The following is a 20115-nucleotide window of genomic DNA, read 5'->3' as shown; positions in this document are numbered from 1 at the left end:
CCCACCCCACCATCACGTGCTCCGGGAGCCGCAAAGCAGCGGCGCTTTTGCGACAGGGTGACAGCCAAATGGTGCGACATCGGCGGCGGCCGCAGGAGCAGCAGCAGCAGCCGCAGCAGTCCCGGCCCCGGCCCCGGCCCCGGCCCCAGCCCCGCTCCCAGCAGCAGCCGCCGCGGCCGAGCGCCGCCAGGGCCGAGCGCCGCGGCAGGGCGGGGGAGCGCAGGGCGGCCCGGCGGGCAGCGCAGCGCCTCGGCGCGCCCCCCATGAGCGCTGAGGGGGCGGCGGCGGCCCCTCCCGCGCCCCCCCGCCTGGCTGCCTGAGCGCGGGGCGCTCCCCCCGCCCCCGATGCGCCCTTAGCGCCGGCCCCGGGCCCGCCTCCCTCGCTCCCCTCCCCGCCGGCGGCGGCAGCGGCCAGGTGCGGACTTCAAACCCCAGCGCGATGGCGTCCAACGCGGCCGAGAGGGAGATCCTCTTCACCGAGCTCCAGGTAAAGCCGCCGGGGTTGGGGGCGGGGGAGGGGGGACCGGAGCCGGCCGGGGGGAAGGAGGCGAAGGGAAGGAGGCGGGGGCAGCCCGCGCCCACCCCGGGCCTCTTCCCGCCGCTCTCCCCCGGGAGCGGAGGCGCCGCCGCCCGGTCACGGCCCCACCCCGCTGCCGGCCGCGACCCGCTTTTGTCTGCCCGCCGCTGCTCCGGCCCTCCGGCACGGCTCGGCCCGGCACGGCCCGGCCCGGCCCGCAGCGCCCCCCGGCCGCAGGGGGCCGCCTCCCGCCGGGCAGCCCCGAGCCCGGGGCCCCGCCGCCGCCGCGCAGGCCTCGAGCTCGGAGCCCGGCAGGAGGAGAAAGCGGGCCCGCCGCCCGACACGGCGCGGGGGGTTTGTCACTGCCGGGGGGAATAAGTCAATAAAGTCCTGGGGGCTCGGGGGCTGCGTGGTCACACTGCCCTGCCTGTCAGCTGCGGGCTCGGGTACCGCCCGGGAGCTTCGCTGCTGTGCCCTTATCTGTAAATGTCAGCTCAACCTGCCAGCTCTTCCGCTTCCTCGTCTGAAAGAAAGCTCCTTTTCCGTTTTTTTGTTTGTTTTGTTCTTTTTTTTTTTTTTTTAATCTGTGCGAGTTTATGGTTAATCGGGCAAAGAATGCCTCTCTGAATTTATTCCTTGGACAATTAGCCAAACTAACAAGTCCATAAATGGAAAGCATTGAATTTAGTGTTCGGATGGAAATTAGAACGGCGTGCTTAAAAAAAAGCAGGAATTTATTTCATAAACGCCGTGAAATTTTCCTGTAGTTTTAAATGTCAGCGCTCGAGTAACAAAGGAAGAGAAGGCACAATAGAGGTGTAGCACTTCACTTAAGATTGGAGCACATGAGATGGCTGAAGGCTAAGAATCCATCTAAAACACTAAACTTTAATCAGTGGCTCGTAAGTGTCTAGGAAGAATCAGTATGTTAATACAAACTTGATACGATGATATAAAAGCTGGTAAACCTGTTTGAAGTGGTAAGCTGCGTGAATAAGTAACTATGGTAGCGTTACAGGTAAGCGAAGTGGAAGCAGAAGTTCTGTAAGTAGTACTGAAGAGGGGTAGGATTATCTAAACAGAAAGTAGCTGTGTCTTTTTGTTTAGGGGGTTTGGGGGATGGTTTTTTTTATCTTTTTGGAAGATTGACTGATGATGCATATTTAAAAAATAAAAAAGAGGATAGATTAGATTAGAGGGTTGCACCCTCTCTTGTGTTACATGTGGTAACTTTTGTATCAGTAAGTGTAGTCTTTGAGCAAAACAGAAAGGTTATGAAACTGACATGGAAACACCAGCAGGGCTTAAGTTTGTAAACTGTTACATTCAGGTATTTTTTTTGGAGGAATTTCCATATCAGGAAGAACCACTTTAAAGGTATTGTTTTGATTTCAGTGGCATATACTAACAAAAATTGTGATATCATTTTCCTTGGTAATTCTTCAAAACAAGTTGCTCTTCATATATCTGTGTATAAAAGTTACTTCAGTGGCATGTTCCCAAAGTAAGGAGAACCGTAGTGCAGCATGAAATATGCCATTTTACTCATGTTTTTTCAGGAGGAAACTTCCTCAAACTAAAGGATGCTAACTTAAATAGTGTTTATACTTAAAATGGGCTTTTACTTGCATATCGACCGCAATCTTATGTGGAAAGGGGAGGAAGTTGTAAAATGCATAGCTACAGTACAAGTTGAAAGCCTCGCGTAAGTGGGTTGATCTAGATCATGAACCATGTGTGGTTTAGATGTTTCGATAATACTCTGAAGACCTACTGAGAACAAGCTAAAAACAGTGTTAATCCCGGGCTTGATCCTGACTTTGAATCAAAAGTGAGCGTCAGTCAGTGATAAATGTGGCATGTTGCTTATTGACACCGCGTATTGCATGTGTATTTGGTTATGATAGCCCTGAAAGCTCCAGTGTGCTGCAAGTAATTACTGTTAGGTTTGGATGAAGTTAATGGAAGTGTTTTGGTTCTTGTGAATCAGTTGGACTCCCTGATATAAAGACTCGTGAACTTCCACAACTACTGACAGGATGAGAAGTGGGTTTGGGGGAAATACAAAAAACAAAAGGGCAAAATAGCTACCCGCTGAGAAGAAAAAACGTGGTATATGCACTTGTTTCAATGCAAACCCCATTTAATTAAGTGGGCCTTAAATAGATAGATTGCACTTCTCACAATGACAGGTTTATATATATACATATAAATATATATAAATACTCCATATCTGATGGAACAGTTTCTTTAAAACCTCTGCTGGCAAATGTCCACAAAGCATTTCTGTCCTGCTATTTCTGCAAGGCATTTTTTCCATTCTTCTATATCTCACTTCTACATTTCACAGACAGTAGAAAGTATCTCCTGTTTCTAAGCAAGTTTTGACATAAGTTTGTTCAAGGCACAAAATGTAACACTTTTTCCTCAGTAATTACCAAACACGTAGTGCAAAATAAACTTGGCAGTAAACAAACACCCCTTTAGATGGTTTTGTTTAGTAGCTTCATCAGCAAAATTACCTGATTACCAAAGACTGAGAGCTTACATAAAGGCAGCTTACCTTTTTACTTCCTTTTTATCTCCAGTACAGGTTCTTTTGTAGGAGGGGGAAGGAGCTTGGGTAAGAACCTGTATTGATGATGTTGTCTTCCCTTCCAAAACTCTGCTGTCCTTCTCTGAGCTTGCATCCTTTTAGAACTTTGTCCAGCAGGTAAACTGGCCTCTCAAATGCTTGCTTGCAGGTTCATTGCGTAGCCTTTAACTCTTTGCTTTCTAGCAGAAGTGGCAATTCTGTTTCCTCATAAAATAAAATTTCAACTAACAATGCTGTAGGTCCTTAGAATAAGGCATCTATGAAATAAAACTTCTACAGTTTTGAATGAAAAATGCTGTCTTTAAAAAAAAAAATCATGATTTTCCATTTCCAAAGATTTGTACTTTTTGTTAAGTGATGATAGCTGTCAGCATTCTAAGTTGATGTGGCCTGGGTAACAGAAGTTATTGCTTAAGCTATTCAAATGAATCTATTATTTAAGTAAAGTGACTGTGCTCCTAGGTGTTCTGTAATGCTACTTTACAAGACAGAAGTGTAAAGGTGTTCATTTTCAGACCTTTATTGTTGATGTTAGAGAATATAAGATTTTTTTTTCATTAATTCAAAATTACGTTTCCAAAACAATTCCTGTGTCTTTTAAGTATGTGATTTTGTAGATAAAATGAAATAGTTGATTAAAATAGAGAACTTGGGCTACACCATATAGCAAATATGAATGTAACAGCCTCACTCACTTCAAATTGAAGTGTAAAGTTTGAAAGAGTGTTTAAAACTCAGTCAAAATTAGGTATTTCTAAAGTTACAAAACATTTGCAAAAATGTCTTTATTTCTGGACTGGTCAGAATAAAGGGATTTTATTTTTTCCTCGTTGATATTTTGCTTTAATGGAAGCCCTAGTCATCTAATCCTCTATGATGCCGTAGCCAGGGCTCTTTGAACTATAAATGTCACAACAGCCGTGTTTAAAGGCCATTGCTAACTTATTTTATGTCTAAAGGAGTGATGAACAATACCATGTCTGAAATAAAGGTAAAGTGAAATTTACGCTTAGTTGGATGGCACATCCTGTATAGTTTTTACTATTTGCTTTTATTTTTCCATTTCATAACCATGACACAAATATCCGTAAAATGAAAGTGTTTGAAAAATACTTGATATTTTGTTATTTGAAATAAATTGGACAGTTGAGCTTCAGAGTACACAGCTATGTTTTACGTATAAGTGTGCACAAAATGAGGCACTTGTACCTCTCCATGTAGGACTAAACTATGAGATGTAACTCTGAAGACCTGCATTTCCTTCCTGGCTGCTCTACCCTCTGCTAGGTGACATTAGGCAGATGACTTTGCCTGCTCATGTCTCAGTTTCACCATCTTTCGAATAGAGATAATGATGCTTGCTTTTTTAGAGATAAAAATGTACTGGGTATTTATTATTAGCTGTGGTCAAGTGCCTAAGGACACTTTAAAAAGGTACAAGTAACCTAATTAATTTGTTTTGAACAGACATTATAATTAGGCTGGATATTCAGCAGTAAGACTACCTTCAAATACTGTTCAGCTAGGACAGATTAGCCTCAGATAATTTTGAATTACTCTTGTTTCTTCAGAACAAGGAAATGTCACATTCAGGTGAAATTATCCTAAACCATTCTATTGCAGTTTAGACATGAAAATGTGTGTACAGCTGCTTGGACTTCTCAGCTCCCTACAAATGCTTCCAGAACTGGTGGATTTAGGGAAGCACTTCAGTTTTTTTCCATTTGTGGATATATATTACTCTTTAAACAGTACTCTGTTCAAAATTTGTATTAGTAAAATATACATCCTGTCCTCGGTGGAACATAAACAGTCCTTAAAATACCTTTAGGTAGGTGCATGGGTAGGGCTTTTGGTTTGGTTTTTGTTTTGCGTTTGTCTTTTTTTTATTCTTCCACATCTGAATCCTGTCAGTCTGCCTGTTAATGTTACAGGTTTATGTATGATGTGGACTTGTATACGTTTGACTTAATTTTCTTTGTCAGAGCAGATGTCTTTCTAGGACCCTGATCTGTTATTTTAACTGAAAATAAATCATTAGTGACGGGTAGTAGAAAAGTAGATTTAGTTACAGTATGCTTAATAGCTCTGCTGGAAAAGTTTTACACGCTGAATGGTCATTCATTATAACGTAACCTAAAATCTGTAGCAGAATAACTAGATAAACATGTCCTTTACATTGGGGAACGGTGGTTTAAGGGCTTAATAATGGGATTAGGAATCTCTTCCTTCGGTGTCTCAGTGCTTTGCTGAATTAGAGGCTCAGACATTACATGGCCTCTGCTTAGATTCAGAGGAATAAAGCCTTATGGTGGGTTATATGCAGCTCAAGGGGCTCTGCCTGCTTTTTCTTTTTTGCTTTTTCCAGGATTGCTTGTACAACCAGTACAAATTGGTTGGTGGTAGGTTTTTTATTTTAAATATGTATGTATAATATTTTCCCTTCGTGGATCTAGTAAGTAAATGAGTTCAGGAACAGACTGAGCTGAAGTTTCTCTCGTGAAATAGTTTCTGTGTAGCACAAGCAAGGCATTTATATGGCATTTTGAAGCAAGCTTTAATTATTGGTGTGTTGGTTTGTATTTTTGTATTACGGTTTTTTGTTGTTGTTTTGTTTTTTGAAAACTAAGTCTGCAGTTCCTACCATAAGGAAAATAACTTTTTTGCTAGTAATGTGGTTTTTTTTTTTTTGTTTCCTTTCCCCCCACCACAGAAATGAGATTTATCTTGTAAGGTCCGAAATTTCTGCTGCCTTGAGATACAATTCAGAAGTACTACATGGAAACAGGAACTAATAGCACCATTAGTCAAAATGCATTGGGCATGTCCTTACAGTAATGTTATATCTGATTAGTTTGTTTATTTGGAGTGCAGCAATGTAATTATGTCACACTGACACAAGTCTCTGCCATTTTTTGTTACTGCCATTTTGCAGTTCCTTGTTGCTTACTGCGTTTGACAGCTCACCAGTGATTTGAATTATTTGTATGGCGGTCTCGGCGTGCATCCTATGAAGCGACGTTCTGCTCTGTGGGTTTTCTCGTGGTGCTTTTTGGGATGCTTTCCAGAACCTTCAGGAATCCCGTGACTGTGTCAGACCAGTACAGTTTTGTGGCATCCCTTGACTTTGCCAGCCCAACTTCTGGCAGCTGGCATGGGGGATATGGCTGAGGTCTGTGGTGAGCAGACACTGATCTGAACAGGACAGCGTGCAGCTGCAAAGTCCCGTTCCCCTGCATGGATCGGCTCTGCTGGGAGTGGTAACAGAAGAGGCGGTGAGCGAGCTGTTCCAGCGAGGCGCTTACCTTCATGGAGAGGGCGGGTGATCAGTCGCTGTGGCTCTCTTGTTGGACCCTGAAGTAGTGGTAGTTTGATTGCGATTAAGAATGTAGCCACAACTTCTATTTTTGTCGGCGCTAGATACAGATGCGGGTTCCTGTGCTGGGTGTGAAAGTCATGGCTGCCTCGGTCGTGGTTCCTGAGCGCTGCTGCAGCGGTGCACAGAGCGCTTCTGGCGTGGGTGCACCGTGATGGCAAACCGCTCTTCTTGTCAGCGTACTTCTTACTTCTGCTGGGCAACCAGGGAGAAAACAGGAACATCAGCATAAGTGTAGCTCTGCTAGGACAACTGTGTCTATACTAAAGGCCTTTGTTACCATTATAGACAGTTATTTGTGTTACTGTGGTGTCTGGGAGCTCTCGTTCTGGGTTGGGATCTAGGCTTTGCTTAACAAAAAGTGAGTAAGAGTCTGTCCTCAAAGAGCTTACACAAGAAAGCGTGCAAAAAATGATGTAAATTCAGGGAGGAAGAGCAAGCACTGATATAGGTAGTAGTGCCTGAGCATCAGCACCTCAGCCATTCGTTTGGGGACGTGTTGTAGCAAAGGATTGCTTGAAGGAGTGTTGGAGGGAAGTGGCTTCACAGGTGTCGGACTGGAAATCTCTTCCAAGGACTGAGGGATGTGAGTGTGTGTTGTGGGTGGTGGAGAATGGCAGTGCAGCCTGATCAGGAGGAGGAATAACCCGAAGGTACCAAATAAGAAATGATTGAGGAAGGGCTGGGCTATGGAAGATTAATACATGCAAATCTTCCTCTGTTCAGGGTGTTTTTGTTATTGTTGTGGAGGGGGTGTTGTTTGTTTGGGTTTTGCTATAAAGAAAGGCCGATGTGTGGCAGGACCCAGTGTGCTCTGGCCTGTTAAGTAAATCCAGAAAACTGGGCTATGTTGTTCTTCTTCTTCTTTAAAAGAAAAGAAACACAGACGTGGGTAAATTAGCTAGATTTTTCTGCCTCCAATTCATGTGGGTTTCTGTAAGCCTTCCTACATCATTGGAGACGTGTTGGTTTTTAAATGACGGAGAATTCCTCCTTCGTTCTCTACATAAATACAGATCAGAGAGCTTGAATTGAAGGCCTATCTGTTTCACGTCTGCAGTGTCATGTGTGGTAGTGAGCGCTGAAGCAAACTGGGTTTCTGCTGAGGGTTTTCAAATGGCTGCAGTCCCACAACATGGTACAAGGACTCAGAGATATTTAAATTGTGTTAAACAGAAGAACCCGATAATGAAATTAGCAGAACCGATGGCTGTTTTTTTTATTTATGTTGAGAGGAACCAGGGAACAGCTTTCCCCGAAGTTCCAGGATAAATCTAGAGGATGATGTGGGGCTGTTAACATGACAGGAGTACTTAAAAGCAGATCAGGTCAGAAAGGAGAACTTATGTGGATTGTAAGTCCACTAGACAGCAGGAGTAGTTTTCTGAATTAGTGCTGGGCGTTAAACATGGAAAATGTTGTTCAGGTCTCAGAATGTAAGAGCTTCATTTATATCTTTTAAAAATTAATACTCAGAGCATGTAAAGATCCCCATAGTGTACAATATACTTAAGTATGTATATTTTTTAAAAATGTGAACCTCTAGTAATTTGAGGAGAAATTGGGAGTTGGTGGCTGAAAGAAGCAGAAAAAAGGTTTTTATGTCTTTGTTTCTGTTTTGAGGTCCTAAACACAAACAGCTTTATTAAGCAAGAAATAATGATATGGTTTAGTGTGTCACTGGCACCGTAGTTTGCTTTTGAACTTAGGAACTGAATGATATGTATATTTGAAAACTGTAAAAAGGTCGATTCAGTTTGTTTTATTGTTGTAGATTGCTAAGACACAAGGCAAATCTGTGATAAATTTAGGATGGAAAAGTTCTAGTTGGTTCATTGTCCTCGCTGTCTGCTATAACTGGAAGTTTTGCCCGTACAGACTTGAGGCTGTTCAGAGAGCGTGTCAGACTTTGTCAGCTGGTGCTGCTGCTAAAAGCGGTTCTGTGCCATGCTGTGTTGCTTTGCATTTGCACAAACAGCTATACAGCGAACAGATTTTGTTGCTAGTTTTGATTTGGTGTTCATTTGGTGGTTTGGTTTTGTTTTTCCTAAATCAGTTTTCAGCCAGATCAGTTTCACAGTCCAATTCACGATGTGGCCCTATAAAGGTTTGCACTGGCATGTGTCAGGGAATAGTCTGAGGCAGGAACAAGCCTCTAGGAGAGGTTAGGACTGCTGGTTCTTCAGGGTTGGGTTTCTGCTGTGTGGTTTTTTTGGTGTGTTTTTCTTTCTTCTTTTTTTTTCCCAGCAATGCTGGTTTATGCAGTAAAATGTTTATCAGGTTACAGGCCCGATGCAGACAGATTTACTCTGTGTATGTGGCTTTTGCTAGGCACTATGAAGACAGTCCAATTCTGCTGCAGATGGATAGACAGATAATGAACATCCGTGGCCTGTCAGTGGCAATTCTTTTCTGTCTTCGCATTCTTCAAGCAGAAGGTCTCGTGGCATGCTGCATGGGAGCGTAAGAACCTCTTTGTCTGAGAGAGCCTTGAAAATAGGATTGATTTGTGCATCGTGCATGGATGGAAGGTGTAGTTTCATCTAGCTTAATGTCAAAGGTTGAGAACAGTGTTAAGGTTTTGTAGCAGTACGCTAGGAGTATGTGGGGGTATTACCACGACTATATTTACTGGCCTTCAGCAGTTCATGTTAAAGCTTTTACATGCCCAGGGCAAAGAGTAGTTTTGAAAAATCATGAGTCTTTTTGTTATTTCTGTAACTAAGTTAAACAAAAAGCAAGTATACGATTAAAACAGTTAGGATCAAATTTTGGAGTGAAGAAAAGTTACTGTGCAAATAAATAACATTAGTTATCCATAAAGAAAGTGAAGCGTGTTACAGTTAGGTGTGGATACGTTTGTTATTACATAGGTCAATAGCTGTGAGGCATTTGAATATTTAGTAGGAGAAAAAAATGATTGCAATAACAATACCTCTGAATGGTCATGAGCATCAATTAAATAAGCACTTAGAGGACTTTGAAATCCTGCATATAAGTTTGATGCTGTGCATCAAAGGTGTAGCCAAACGGGGGGGGGGGGGGGGGGGCAGGGAAGACCTGAACATATAGTACAGAAATGACGAATTTGAGGTAGCAAAATAAATGTTTTCCGAGTTCTGATGGTGTCGAATTCATTCATGAAATTATCAGGTTCTTTCTCCTCTTCCTTGTACACATTGGCAAGCTGTTTGTTTTTGGTTTTTTTTGTCATAACTCAGCAGTGCCATTAGAATTTAGGACATGATTTTTTTGAGTTGTGCTGTTGGGGTGAGCATTATCTTCCGAATAAACAAGGAGAAATTTTGGTTTTTCAAAATCTTCCGAAGTGCTCTACTAGCAACTGGCTTATTTGTGTAACATGGGCGAGAAACTTTCTGCCAGTCCAAAAATAAAACAGAAGAAAAATTGCTTAGTTCTGTTCTGCCCACCTCTCTTATTTCTCTTTCCCAGTAAGAAAAGCATAGCCCCTGTTATGGTAGATTTATGACTCACTGTTCACATCAGATTATTAGATGTGTGATTGAAATTGCTCTTTCATCATTGTGCTGCATATTATCACTTGGATTCTTAAGTAACACAAATCCAGAAGCCTCCCAAACTTGTCCTGAGAACTTAAAAGATGACTGTGTGGCCTGGCTTTTTGTTTTTACAAGCACGGTGTGTAAAGCCATCCATTGCTTTTCAACTTCATATGTTTATTTTTGTGGTAAAATTTTGCAAAACAATGAAGTAGCATGCATTGTAGGAGAATGTTCCCTGCATAGATAAGCCTGCACGTGACATGACAGGATTATTTCTTCCCTAATTCTTGCATTGCGTAGGCTACACTTATAAGAGAAATGATGACAAAGAAATGTCAGCTTCTTTTAAATACAAAAGACAGAAGTACATCATCGCTCTCTGCATTAGTGACGAGGTATCCTACTGACAGCCCGTTTGGAGTACATGAGTAACTGCCTGGGCGTGATGGCGTGAGGGGAGAACACGGTAAGCTAACTCCTAGCAAAAGATTATGGAAGACGGTCAGGCTGAAGGCAAGGTCTCAAAGGCCTGTATTGAAAGTACCAAAATAAGCGTACTACAGATCTGCAGAGCACTTTAAAATCAGCAAGGCCTTTTTGTAGGGCATGTTCTAAACTTAGTGGCAGCAGTAGAAAAGTAAAAGTACTGTAAATCGTACATGCCTGACTACTAGTGTAGCATTCTTGAACTGCTGCCCATTTTGGACTCGGCAATCTCCTTTAATGGAAGCATGTTTTCTTCAATATTTGACTTTGTTTATTGCTTATAAATAAGCTCATATGAAGCTGGTGTTTTAGGCTGAGAATGACTGGATGTTGAAAGTTATCATTTGCAAATTCAAATATCTGTATAATTGGAGAACCTCAGGAAGATGATTTAAATTTTGTTCTTGAAACTTAACCCATTATTTAATGATTTTCTTTAAGCTGCTAGTATTTGTGTCTTAAGTCTTCTCTTGAAGGGATGGAAGCATGAAACTTTGTTAAAGGACCATTTTAAATTTCAAAATAATGTAATGTTAGTATAGTTGTGGCTTTTTTTTTGTTCTCTACTTCCTGACTTATACCAGTTAGCCAGAGTCAAACTATGTATTTATCAGCTGGGAGAAAAACTTAATCAGTTTTAATTCTTTGTCTTTATCAAGTTAGTTCAAATATGATCCCACAATACATAAACCACTTCACAAACTAATATCTGAATCTGACTTTTTTCCTTTTCATTTTGTATGTGCGCATTTCATATAAAATGAGTATCTGTGACAACGTGCGTGCCATTCAACAAAAGCTGATTTTTGTTTTGGGGGGCAAACTCCTTTCCTGAATTCTGTTTTTTTTTCTGCATTTTACAGTATGTTACAACAAATTGTTGTTAATTATGATAGTTAACCTAGATTCCTTCAAAACTGATGTTTACCTATACTGGAATCCTGTACAAAAGAGGGAATGTATTCTCAAGCTTTAATTAAACTACTTTAACAAATATTTTTAAAAAATCCTTAGAAGTTTAAGGGCAGAAGGAAGAAGAATGTGGCTCTGCTGTAAAGTAGCATTAAGTATCATCTTCTATTTTGCAGGCTAGCAGCCAGCACTAATATTAAAGTGTTCTTTCTGAAGTGTTTCTTCTTGATGGGAGTAACTCAGTGACACAGGCAGGGCAGCAGCTGCCACACACATGGGAACTGGTTTCTTTAACTCCAATTTGAGTCTTGAACCAGATGACCTTGGGTATGAAAGAAAGGCAAGGGAGATGCAAGTGCTGTAAGTTGCCTCCCATTTTTGTAACTCTTTCCTTTCTATAGTAGATAATACTGCTTATGGACTTGAAAGTAAGATTTTCATTTCTTCAGCCTTTTCATTTCTGTCTTCCTGTCTGTTGCATTTACTTGAGTTAATTTACTGTCAGTTTAAAGTTTATGCAGTTGTTCAAATAAGCACACTTTAAACTGAACTACTGGCATCTAGCACATAGTATTATCTGCAGATTTCCATCTCTAATTTCTGTCTTGCGCTTTGCTAACCATATATGTTGAAAACGTCAGATGTTCTAATTACTTTTATGAGTTTTTCCATTGTTATAAATTAAGCTGTCTACTGTCCCAAAGTATTTAAGTGTTTCTTTACTGCAATGAATATACTTGAAGCTTAGTACATAGTCAAGTATGTGTGCTGGAGATTCCGGCAAATCTGAGTTAGAGCAGCGAGAAGCCTATCAGTGGCATGTACTGATACACTGGGGACGATTGCCCTTCCTCCCTTATGGCTGGCAGAAGAAGGAGTGGGCTAGTGTGGTTCTGGCACATTTGGGAAATGGGGAGAACCTGTGCACTCAAGCACTGGCTGTACCCCAGAATATTTATTTAACATCTGTTTATTGCATCCTGTCTAGGTAAAGCAGTGGGAAGGGTGTGAAAAAGAAACCAGTAACGTTCAGAGAGGTCAGGAAAATGTACAGTTGAGAGGGTGACAGCGTGAGCTAAACAGCATGTGTTATCTTAGATGATGCTATAGACAGATTGAGACCAACATTTATTTTTGTCATTTTATTTTTTATTATTATTGGGACTGACCTTTATTTTTCTCTTGTGTCTTAGCATCTTGACATCTTTATTAGAATGCTTGAGAGAGCCTTGGTGCACGCCCATGCTCCCCCTTCTTTCAAATACAGCTGGGAGATGCAGCCTCCTGAAACCATGTGTTGAGTCAGAATGTGCTGCTCTGTTTGATCGAGTAGAAGTCATCTTCCTGATGGTATTTCAGTCAAAAGTTAGTTTGTGTATTTCCGTCTGCTAACGAAGGCATGCTTCAAATTAGATAGCTCATTATAGGGAAATACACAGTAGATACTCAGGGGAGCGCAGCAGGTTAAACTTCAACCATAAATAGATTTCTTTCTTTAGCTTGAAGGACTTCTCCTTGAAGGTTTTGCTGAATGTCATATCTAGAGTAGTCTTCGTAGCTCCTGGTTGTTAATAAGCATAATATTCCCCTACTGTTTAACAAAATCTACATGCTACAGTTTGGATTTTTAACTGAAGGTTTTCTCGGAATGCTAACTAAAATGCTTCTGAACTGGAATGATGTGGAAATTCTTAAAAAGTTATGAGCATGTCAAAATCTGTTAGACCGAAATATTTGCAAGAAATATGCCTAGAACATTTAAAAAAAAAAGTGTGAAAACTACTGTGTAGATATGCCCTGAAAAAAAAAAAAAAGGATGAGTCTTTAAAAAGAGGTGAATTTAGGGTGAAAAGAGGTTAAATATCATATGAATGGGGTCTTGAACGTGATTGATGCTGGAAAGCACACAAAAATGTATGTATATTAGTGTCCAGTCTGAAAAAGGAAGTACATTGAAGTCACTAGCAAGTATACCTCATTGTGGGCTTTCTGAATACTAAACGGTGTAAAAACAATATATAATTCCCCAAGTTTAATGCAGTTGTAAGGTGACTTTTTTGGGGGGGCCATCATTACTTAAGCTCAGTTTTATAGCATACCCAGGAAGATCTACTTTTATGGGCTACGTATACATGATGCATGTAAAAGCTCTTGTTCTATGCTGTTTTATAATTGTTAGAGGTCTCATTGGTGCATTGGTTATTTGGAAACTGATACTTCCCATTTTCATTTTAGCTGATATTGAGACTTGGTAACAAGAGCTGATGGAAGAGCCCTACACAAGTGTGTATGCAAAGTGGAGAACAGCTTGTTTAAGAGACGATTTGGATTACTGTGCTGTAGGTCAGTAGGGGATCAGGGCTCCTAAAAACTACAGAAAATGTAGAAAGCTTTAAAAACAAAACCCATAAGCAGATTTGTATTTTGAAATGTAAATGTATTAAGACTTTGTGTAGTCCACGTAATCAGTAAGTGAAATCACCTGCCTCTTTCTCACAGCTTTTGCATATGAAGCAGTTGTCAGAAAATTTTCTTCTTGTTTGTATTGTAGGTTACGAGAGGTTTCTGGTTCTTCATGATTTCTGTAATACCTAGGGAATTCTTAAATACAAACTGGACATAAAGAGCTACTGAGAAATTTCATACCATGTTTCAAAGGTCAGAGAAAAAAGGATTGCAAAAACACTATTCAAATGTATCACAGCATACATCAGTGATGCTCTGTAGAAGTCTCAGACAAATGGGGATGTGAAGTAATGCTTCTATAAATAACTCACTGTTCATCCATAAACTTTTACTGGAAAGGCATGGAATGAGATGCCTGCATCTCTGCAGATGGAATTTTGGGTGTGGCAACAACACTTACCCTGATACTGAAACGTGAGGGGTTTTGGTTTGTGTGTGTTGGGGGTTTTGTTTGTTTGTTTTCCCGCTGGCCACCTGAAAAGATGAGGAAAGGATTTAAGGAGGCTTTTCCATCTTTCTTTCAGTGCTGGAGATTAACAGCAGCAGCTTTTTCAGCTGGTTGGAGTGGAGGGTGTGAGCTTTCTCTTAACTAACTTCAGAGATAACAGCTGTGAAAGAGTCCTTAATTTTACAGCATAGTTCCTTGGTACAAATCGAAGTATACATGCCATTCCTGTTTCAAAACAAGAAAAAAGATTCAGCTACCAAGCTGAGGAACCCACAAGCTGTAGTGAAAGCACTGCTAAACAGTCCTAGAAAGCAAAAAAAAATCTGGTCCCTTCACCAAGATCTTGTATATAGCCACCTGGCTTGTTGCCTCCTAAAACAGATGTTAGTATTATCTCTGATATGTATTGCTGCATTTATAATGTACAAAATAGTTGGCCGCTAAACATGATGGCTCAATTAGAGTGGAATGTAGGCTCTCAGCTCTTCCATTAGTTTTGCAATGGCTAAAAATAGCTCTGCTAAAATATAGAGAAGTTAAATGGACTAACATATCAGTTGTCTGGGCTGGAAGCTGGAATTGCCAGAAACAAAGATTATTTTTTTCCAATCACAGTTACCAGTGTCCTGACGTTTGTTTGTGTTACTGAGAAATTCCTGTTTATTACCTGAGGATTTCTTTCGCATCATTTCAGTGACAAAATTTTTTAACCTGCACTGAAAGTACAGAGAAGTCCCAAATTGTACTGACTTCTGTTTGTAGTAAGGCATTATAGCATTCTTCTCCGGCAGTTTTAGTTGGAACATGGAACGCTTTTATGTACCGCAACTTACAGGACGTGGTAACAGCTGATACTATAATTTGTGGATGGGCAGAATGGTCAGTCTGAATTATCTGAGCTAGCTAATAATAATACATTTTAATTAAATAATAGCTACAGTTATATAATTCATTTTTACCATAATACAAGAAAACCACCCTACAAATGGGACTAGGCCTGTTTGTCATTAAGTACTAATAACTGGGGTTTTGATTATTTTTTTCTTTTATACTGTGCTATTTTGATATTTCTGCTTAGTGATTAAAACTTCACAGGTAGAAATTTAAGCATACATGTTTATCTTAATGCTAACATTACAGCCACTGAAAATGGGTGGTTGCAATGGTAACTTTGCGTTAAGGTGAGTATATGCTTTGGACACGTGCCCAAGTGTATAACCTTTGTACAGCGTACATTGTATTTGAGGAGGAGTTACCAAAGTCATATGGTATGATTATGACTCATGTCTATTAACTGACCTTTTTACCTTTCAAAATCTTTTCCACCAAGTAAAATACCATATCCTGTAGCTTGTATGATATCGTATTACTATTTTTTCTTAACATCTTGACCTATATATTTAACGTTACTCTGCTCTGAATGTTAGACAAAATTAGGTAGATATTGTCTATGAGACATCGGTAAGAGTATTTATATTGGGGTGAAGTAAAACAATTATACTAACTTTCTGTAGCAGCAGGAATGCTTTATCTTAGGTGTTTACTTCAACACCTACTTCAACAGATACTTGACTATGGTTATTGCTTATTTGGGGAATGGGGAGAGTGGTTGTCTTTTGTGGACAGGTTACTAGCTTCTGTATTACGTGTACTTAGAGGCAAATTCTCTGTACAACATCTGCATTAACTTAGTTTCGTATCAAATAGTTCTGTTACTTCAGAATTGTATTTGAACTCAAAGCATTTCAGAGCAGTAAAATAACTGCTTGCACCATTCTTGAGCTTCATGTAACTACAGGGAAATCAATCACGGCAAATTGAGGCAAATCCAGTGATAAGAACTTCTCTCATAACTTTTCATCCCTAACAGTTGGTCAGAATGCATATTAATTTCTGAAAGAAATAGATACCATACACGCCTGTATGTAGTATTTGTTTGGCAAAAATATTAAAATACAGTCCTTATCTTAGAAGTACCTATTGTATATATTCAATAAATAATTCCAGGCCATTAGGATGAAGATGTTATATATATACACATAATAGAGAAAATTACAGATGGTCCCATGAAGAAAGCAATGACTCCCTGTTTATCTGAAAGTGTATTTTTAAAAAAAAAACCTAACCCTCTTTCAGTGCTTACTTTTACTGTTAGTTTTAAAATGAAAAAAAATCTTTTCAAAGTAGCCTCACTGTCACACACACAGAAATATTGATTTCTCTGCCACTTACCAGTCTTTACTTTATTTGTGAAATAGATATTAAGATACTTTTACCATATTCTGTCAGAAAAGATTATATTTTTCAGTTTAAATTTGGAAAATGCAAGATCAAGTTTGTGCATGGAATTCATTTGTTGTCCCTAGGAGATACGACATTCGTGTAAGCCCATTTTTGCTTCCCAGTCCAGTACGCTAAATATCCAGCTGTAGTTCAGCATCTCTGACTAAGGGACTTCTTTTCTTCTTAAAATGCATATGCTTCTTTGAACTTGCTTCTCTTTCATTTATCAAACTGTCATTTAATCCACCTGTTTTTCCTCATCTTTTAAACCAGACTGTGTGCATTTATCGAATTATCAATACGTGCTATTATAATGTTACAGGAATTAGATGAAAAATCATTATTTCAGTGTTTTTACTGAATGCATCTGTGCGAGGCTGCATTTCAGGGGGAATTACTTCGGTCTCCTGGGCACAATTCTATGATATATCATTATTGGAGATACTTCCAGCATACAGTATGGCGTTAACAGTTCACAAAGTCATTTCCCCTTTATCTTGGAAGAACTAGCTTATATTTTGGCATTTAATAGAGCTTCTAGTACTGTGTGTGGTCTGTTTGAAACCATATTAATTATGCTAAATGTAATTTTCCTCTGAATGTATTCTGCTTCTTTGTCTTGTTATGCTGACTCAGTTACAGTAGCACCCCTGATACCATCAGTGTTTCACGTGCACCTAAAAATGAGAAGCTAAATTAAAACTAAGACAGCAAGGTCCCATAACAGAATGGAGGAATGATGTTATTACAGGCTTAATTTCATAACCTGACCTTGTTCCTGGACACGCGTAATGAAAGCTGTGACAGCAGGCCGTATTCATTGTTTCTGCCCTCCATCTGACAGTAGGCAGGGTAAGGTTCGGTTCCACTCTGCCAGGCTCCACTGGCACTTCTTCATTGGGAGCTGCAAGTTACAGACAGAAGTTGGGAAGCTGCTGGAGTATCTGTACGGTGCCTGTTGCCAGAATATGCAGTCATGTTTCTTGGACAGTGTGGCCATCTGCTGATTTCAGATGCAGGTGCTCACTGTTCGTGCTCTGCTAGAGCCTTTGTCAAGTCCTTGCTGTCGTGAGGAAGGAAGCTGGGGGTGGTTCTTTTAATGTCCTTTCTTTGCAAGCCTTCTTGCAGGTCCTTCTAGTGTAAAGCCTCCAGGAGCTGCTGCAGTGAGAAGCAGCTGAAGGCAATGTTTCTTAAAACGTTTCCTTCCCCTGCCACAGAAAGGAAGCTCTCTTCTGCTGCTTGCTGTGATTGCCGTTGGCACGGCACTGGCACAACTTCCAGCTCTGCAGGCGAACCTTTTGGGGAGCGTACTGCTTGAGTCAGTAAGCTTTGGCCTAGTCGGGCATCGCTTGTGGCTGGAAGCCTAGACAGTAGCGAGGAACCCTGCACAAACAATTGCTGAATGTTTAGTTTTGGTTTTATTTTGGCGGCTTTTTTAGACGTAGAAGGGAAGGAAAAAGTACCGCTTGAGAAGGTGGCTTTGGGAGCACCAGCAGTTGTTTCTAACCCTCCCAGTATAGTGTTCACATGGTGAACAACATCATAGGGAATTTTAATACCTGTTGGGGCTGAGGCAGGACTGTTGGTGCAAGCTGAGGCTGTTTGCTGCAGCCCCACTGCTGCCAGGCTTCTCTACTGGACATTCATGGGGGCAACATGGGAGAGGGGCAGACAGGACCCGCTGATTGAGGGCTGTAGGTGGGACATCCCTATTTGAACAAACAAGTTTCGTACGTACTACGTCTCTGATAGGTGCAGCCAGGCCCTCACTGTATGCACCGAGGAATTGGACCCCATTTAATGAGTGTCCTACTTGAATTTATCCATGTGTAATGCAATGCACTGCAGTTATTTGTACCTTAAGCAGCCTCTTGTTACAAAGAAGAGAGCTGTGACTTGGATTAAATTTAAATCCTGATTTGCGACATGTTAGCACAGCAAACTAATGCCAAAATCTATTAAGCCTTCAAGGTTTTTTTGTTCTTGACGTTGGGTGAGTGCTGAGATCTTGACCACAATCACATTTGCTTCTGGGCAGGAGGAAATAGTCCATGTAGTTCCAGTAATCCAGACAAGCTGTCACATCTGGTTTTCTGAATGACTTCAGGGGGAGGGGGAGAGGACAAGGTTTGCAATTGATTAACATTGTTCTTAAAATCAAAGACTACTGTAGTTTCAGAAATTACTCTTAGAGGGCTTCAGGGACCTTTGGCAGTTAGTTCAGAAAAACAACTCCAACCCCACCCCCCAAAAAAAAGATTATTCAGAAAATTATATTGAGAGACCTAATAGTTCCAAATCTGTATTTCCAGCTCCTCAAAATGAAATGAAAAATGAATAAACATTTAGTCTTTCTGGATTATGGTAACTTTTTAAATTATACATGAGATTATTTTCATCTTTGTCTATTTGAAATGAATATGCTTGCATTAAACAACCAAACATTTTGACTGTACTTGTCAAACAGGATTTCTTATTCTTTCAGCAGACTGTAATAGACAATAAAATGGCACCTATAATTCAAAGGTATATAAAAATGAATGGTAATACTTTTAGGAAAAATGTACTCAGTTTTACCGTGAGTTCTGATATGGCTTTTTTTTCCTGAAGGCAGATTGAGTGTGTGTTAGTAGCAAGTCAATGTGAAGTGTAAATAATATTGTGCATAAGTACTCAGCAGGTGTTAAACATGCTGTAGTTTAAGGCCCCACTTAGGTTTCTGTAAGAATTCCTGCCAGAACTCAGCAATCTGAATTCTCACCCTGTCCGATATTCTCTCAGGTGAACACTGGATCACCCAGTGCCGCTGTACGGTGCTGTTAGAAGCAAGTCTTTGGCAGTTATTAATGCCCAGGATTTTAGGGTTATCTTTTTCTAAGCTGTGGCAATTTGAGGATCTCTTTTTAAATTGGAAGTCATTCAGTTTATCAGACAATCTGTTTCAGTTGCATATATTCACCTTCACAGTAATTTCTTCTGTTCGGCAGTATCAAGTTCCATCATTGAGACAAATCCAGTTTGTCAAGGCCCTTGCCTCATCCATTATTTGGTTCAGAGTTGACCTGAGAAAAAGTGCAGGGACTTGATGGTTTTTCATAAACAACATTGCTGGTGTCTCTCACCGCATCAGCCAGAACAGCCTTTGTGTATTATTAGAAGATGTGCTCAGACCACTACCCAGTATTTTCAGCAACTATACTTAAAAGATTTCCCAGGAGTACAGAAATTGAAGGCTGGCATCTAGCATTCGTCTGTGCAAGTAGCTGGTCTCTGAGCCAGCAATCAAAGTGAGGTCGAGCCGTTAGACCATTGCAATAGGACAGCTACATATGTGGTTTCCTCGTCTGTTTCTCTCACACACACTTCCTCTTTTTAAAGCACTAATATCTAATTTGTGGTTCTTGATAGTTTATTGCAGTAAACATAGCTTCAGTTTCATTACATGCTGAAATATTTCAGAAATCTCCAGTCTGGCTCCTAAACATGCACTTTCCCACTGCGAAGTAC

The 20115-nt window shown here is 40.6% G+C and overlaps 1 protein-coding gene across 2 annotated transcripts in view; it reads left to right on the top strand.

The window, feature by feature from the left end:
- Positions 1–98: 98 nt before the first annotated feature.
- Positions 99–20115, top strand: part of PKN2 (protein kinase N2) — a 53909-nt gene continuing 33892 nt past the window's right edge. Inside the window, exon 1 of one of the 2 annotated variants that reach the window (XM_067001214.1) lies at positions 99–487. In XM_067001214.1, coding sequence (XP_066857315.1) covers positions 440–487 — 48 coding nt within the window. In that variant the 5' untranslated portion in view covers positions 99–439. The remainder of the gene's footprint in view (positions 488–20115) is intronic. The other variant, XM_067001213.1, reaches the window with a different exon arrangement.

This window comes from Anser cygnoides, chromosome 8, assembly GCF_040182565.1.
Source record: "Anser cygnoides isolate HZ-2024a breed goose chromosome 8, Taihu_goose_T2T_genome, whole genome shotgun sequence".
Classification (NCBI taxonomy): Eukaryota; Metazoa; Chordata; class Aves; order Anseriformes; family Anatidae; genus Anser; species Anser cygnoides.
Note: the sequence above shows the minus strand (reverse complement) of the source record. Positions and strands in the feature narration are given on the sequence as shown.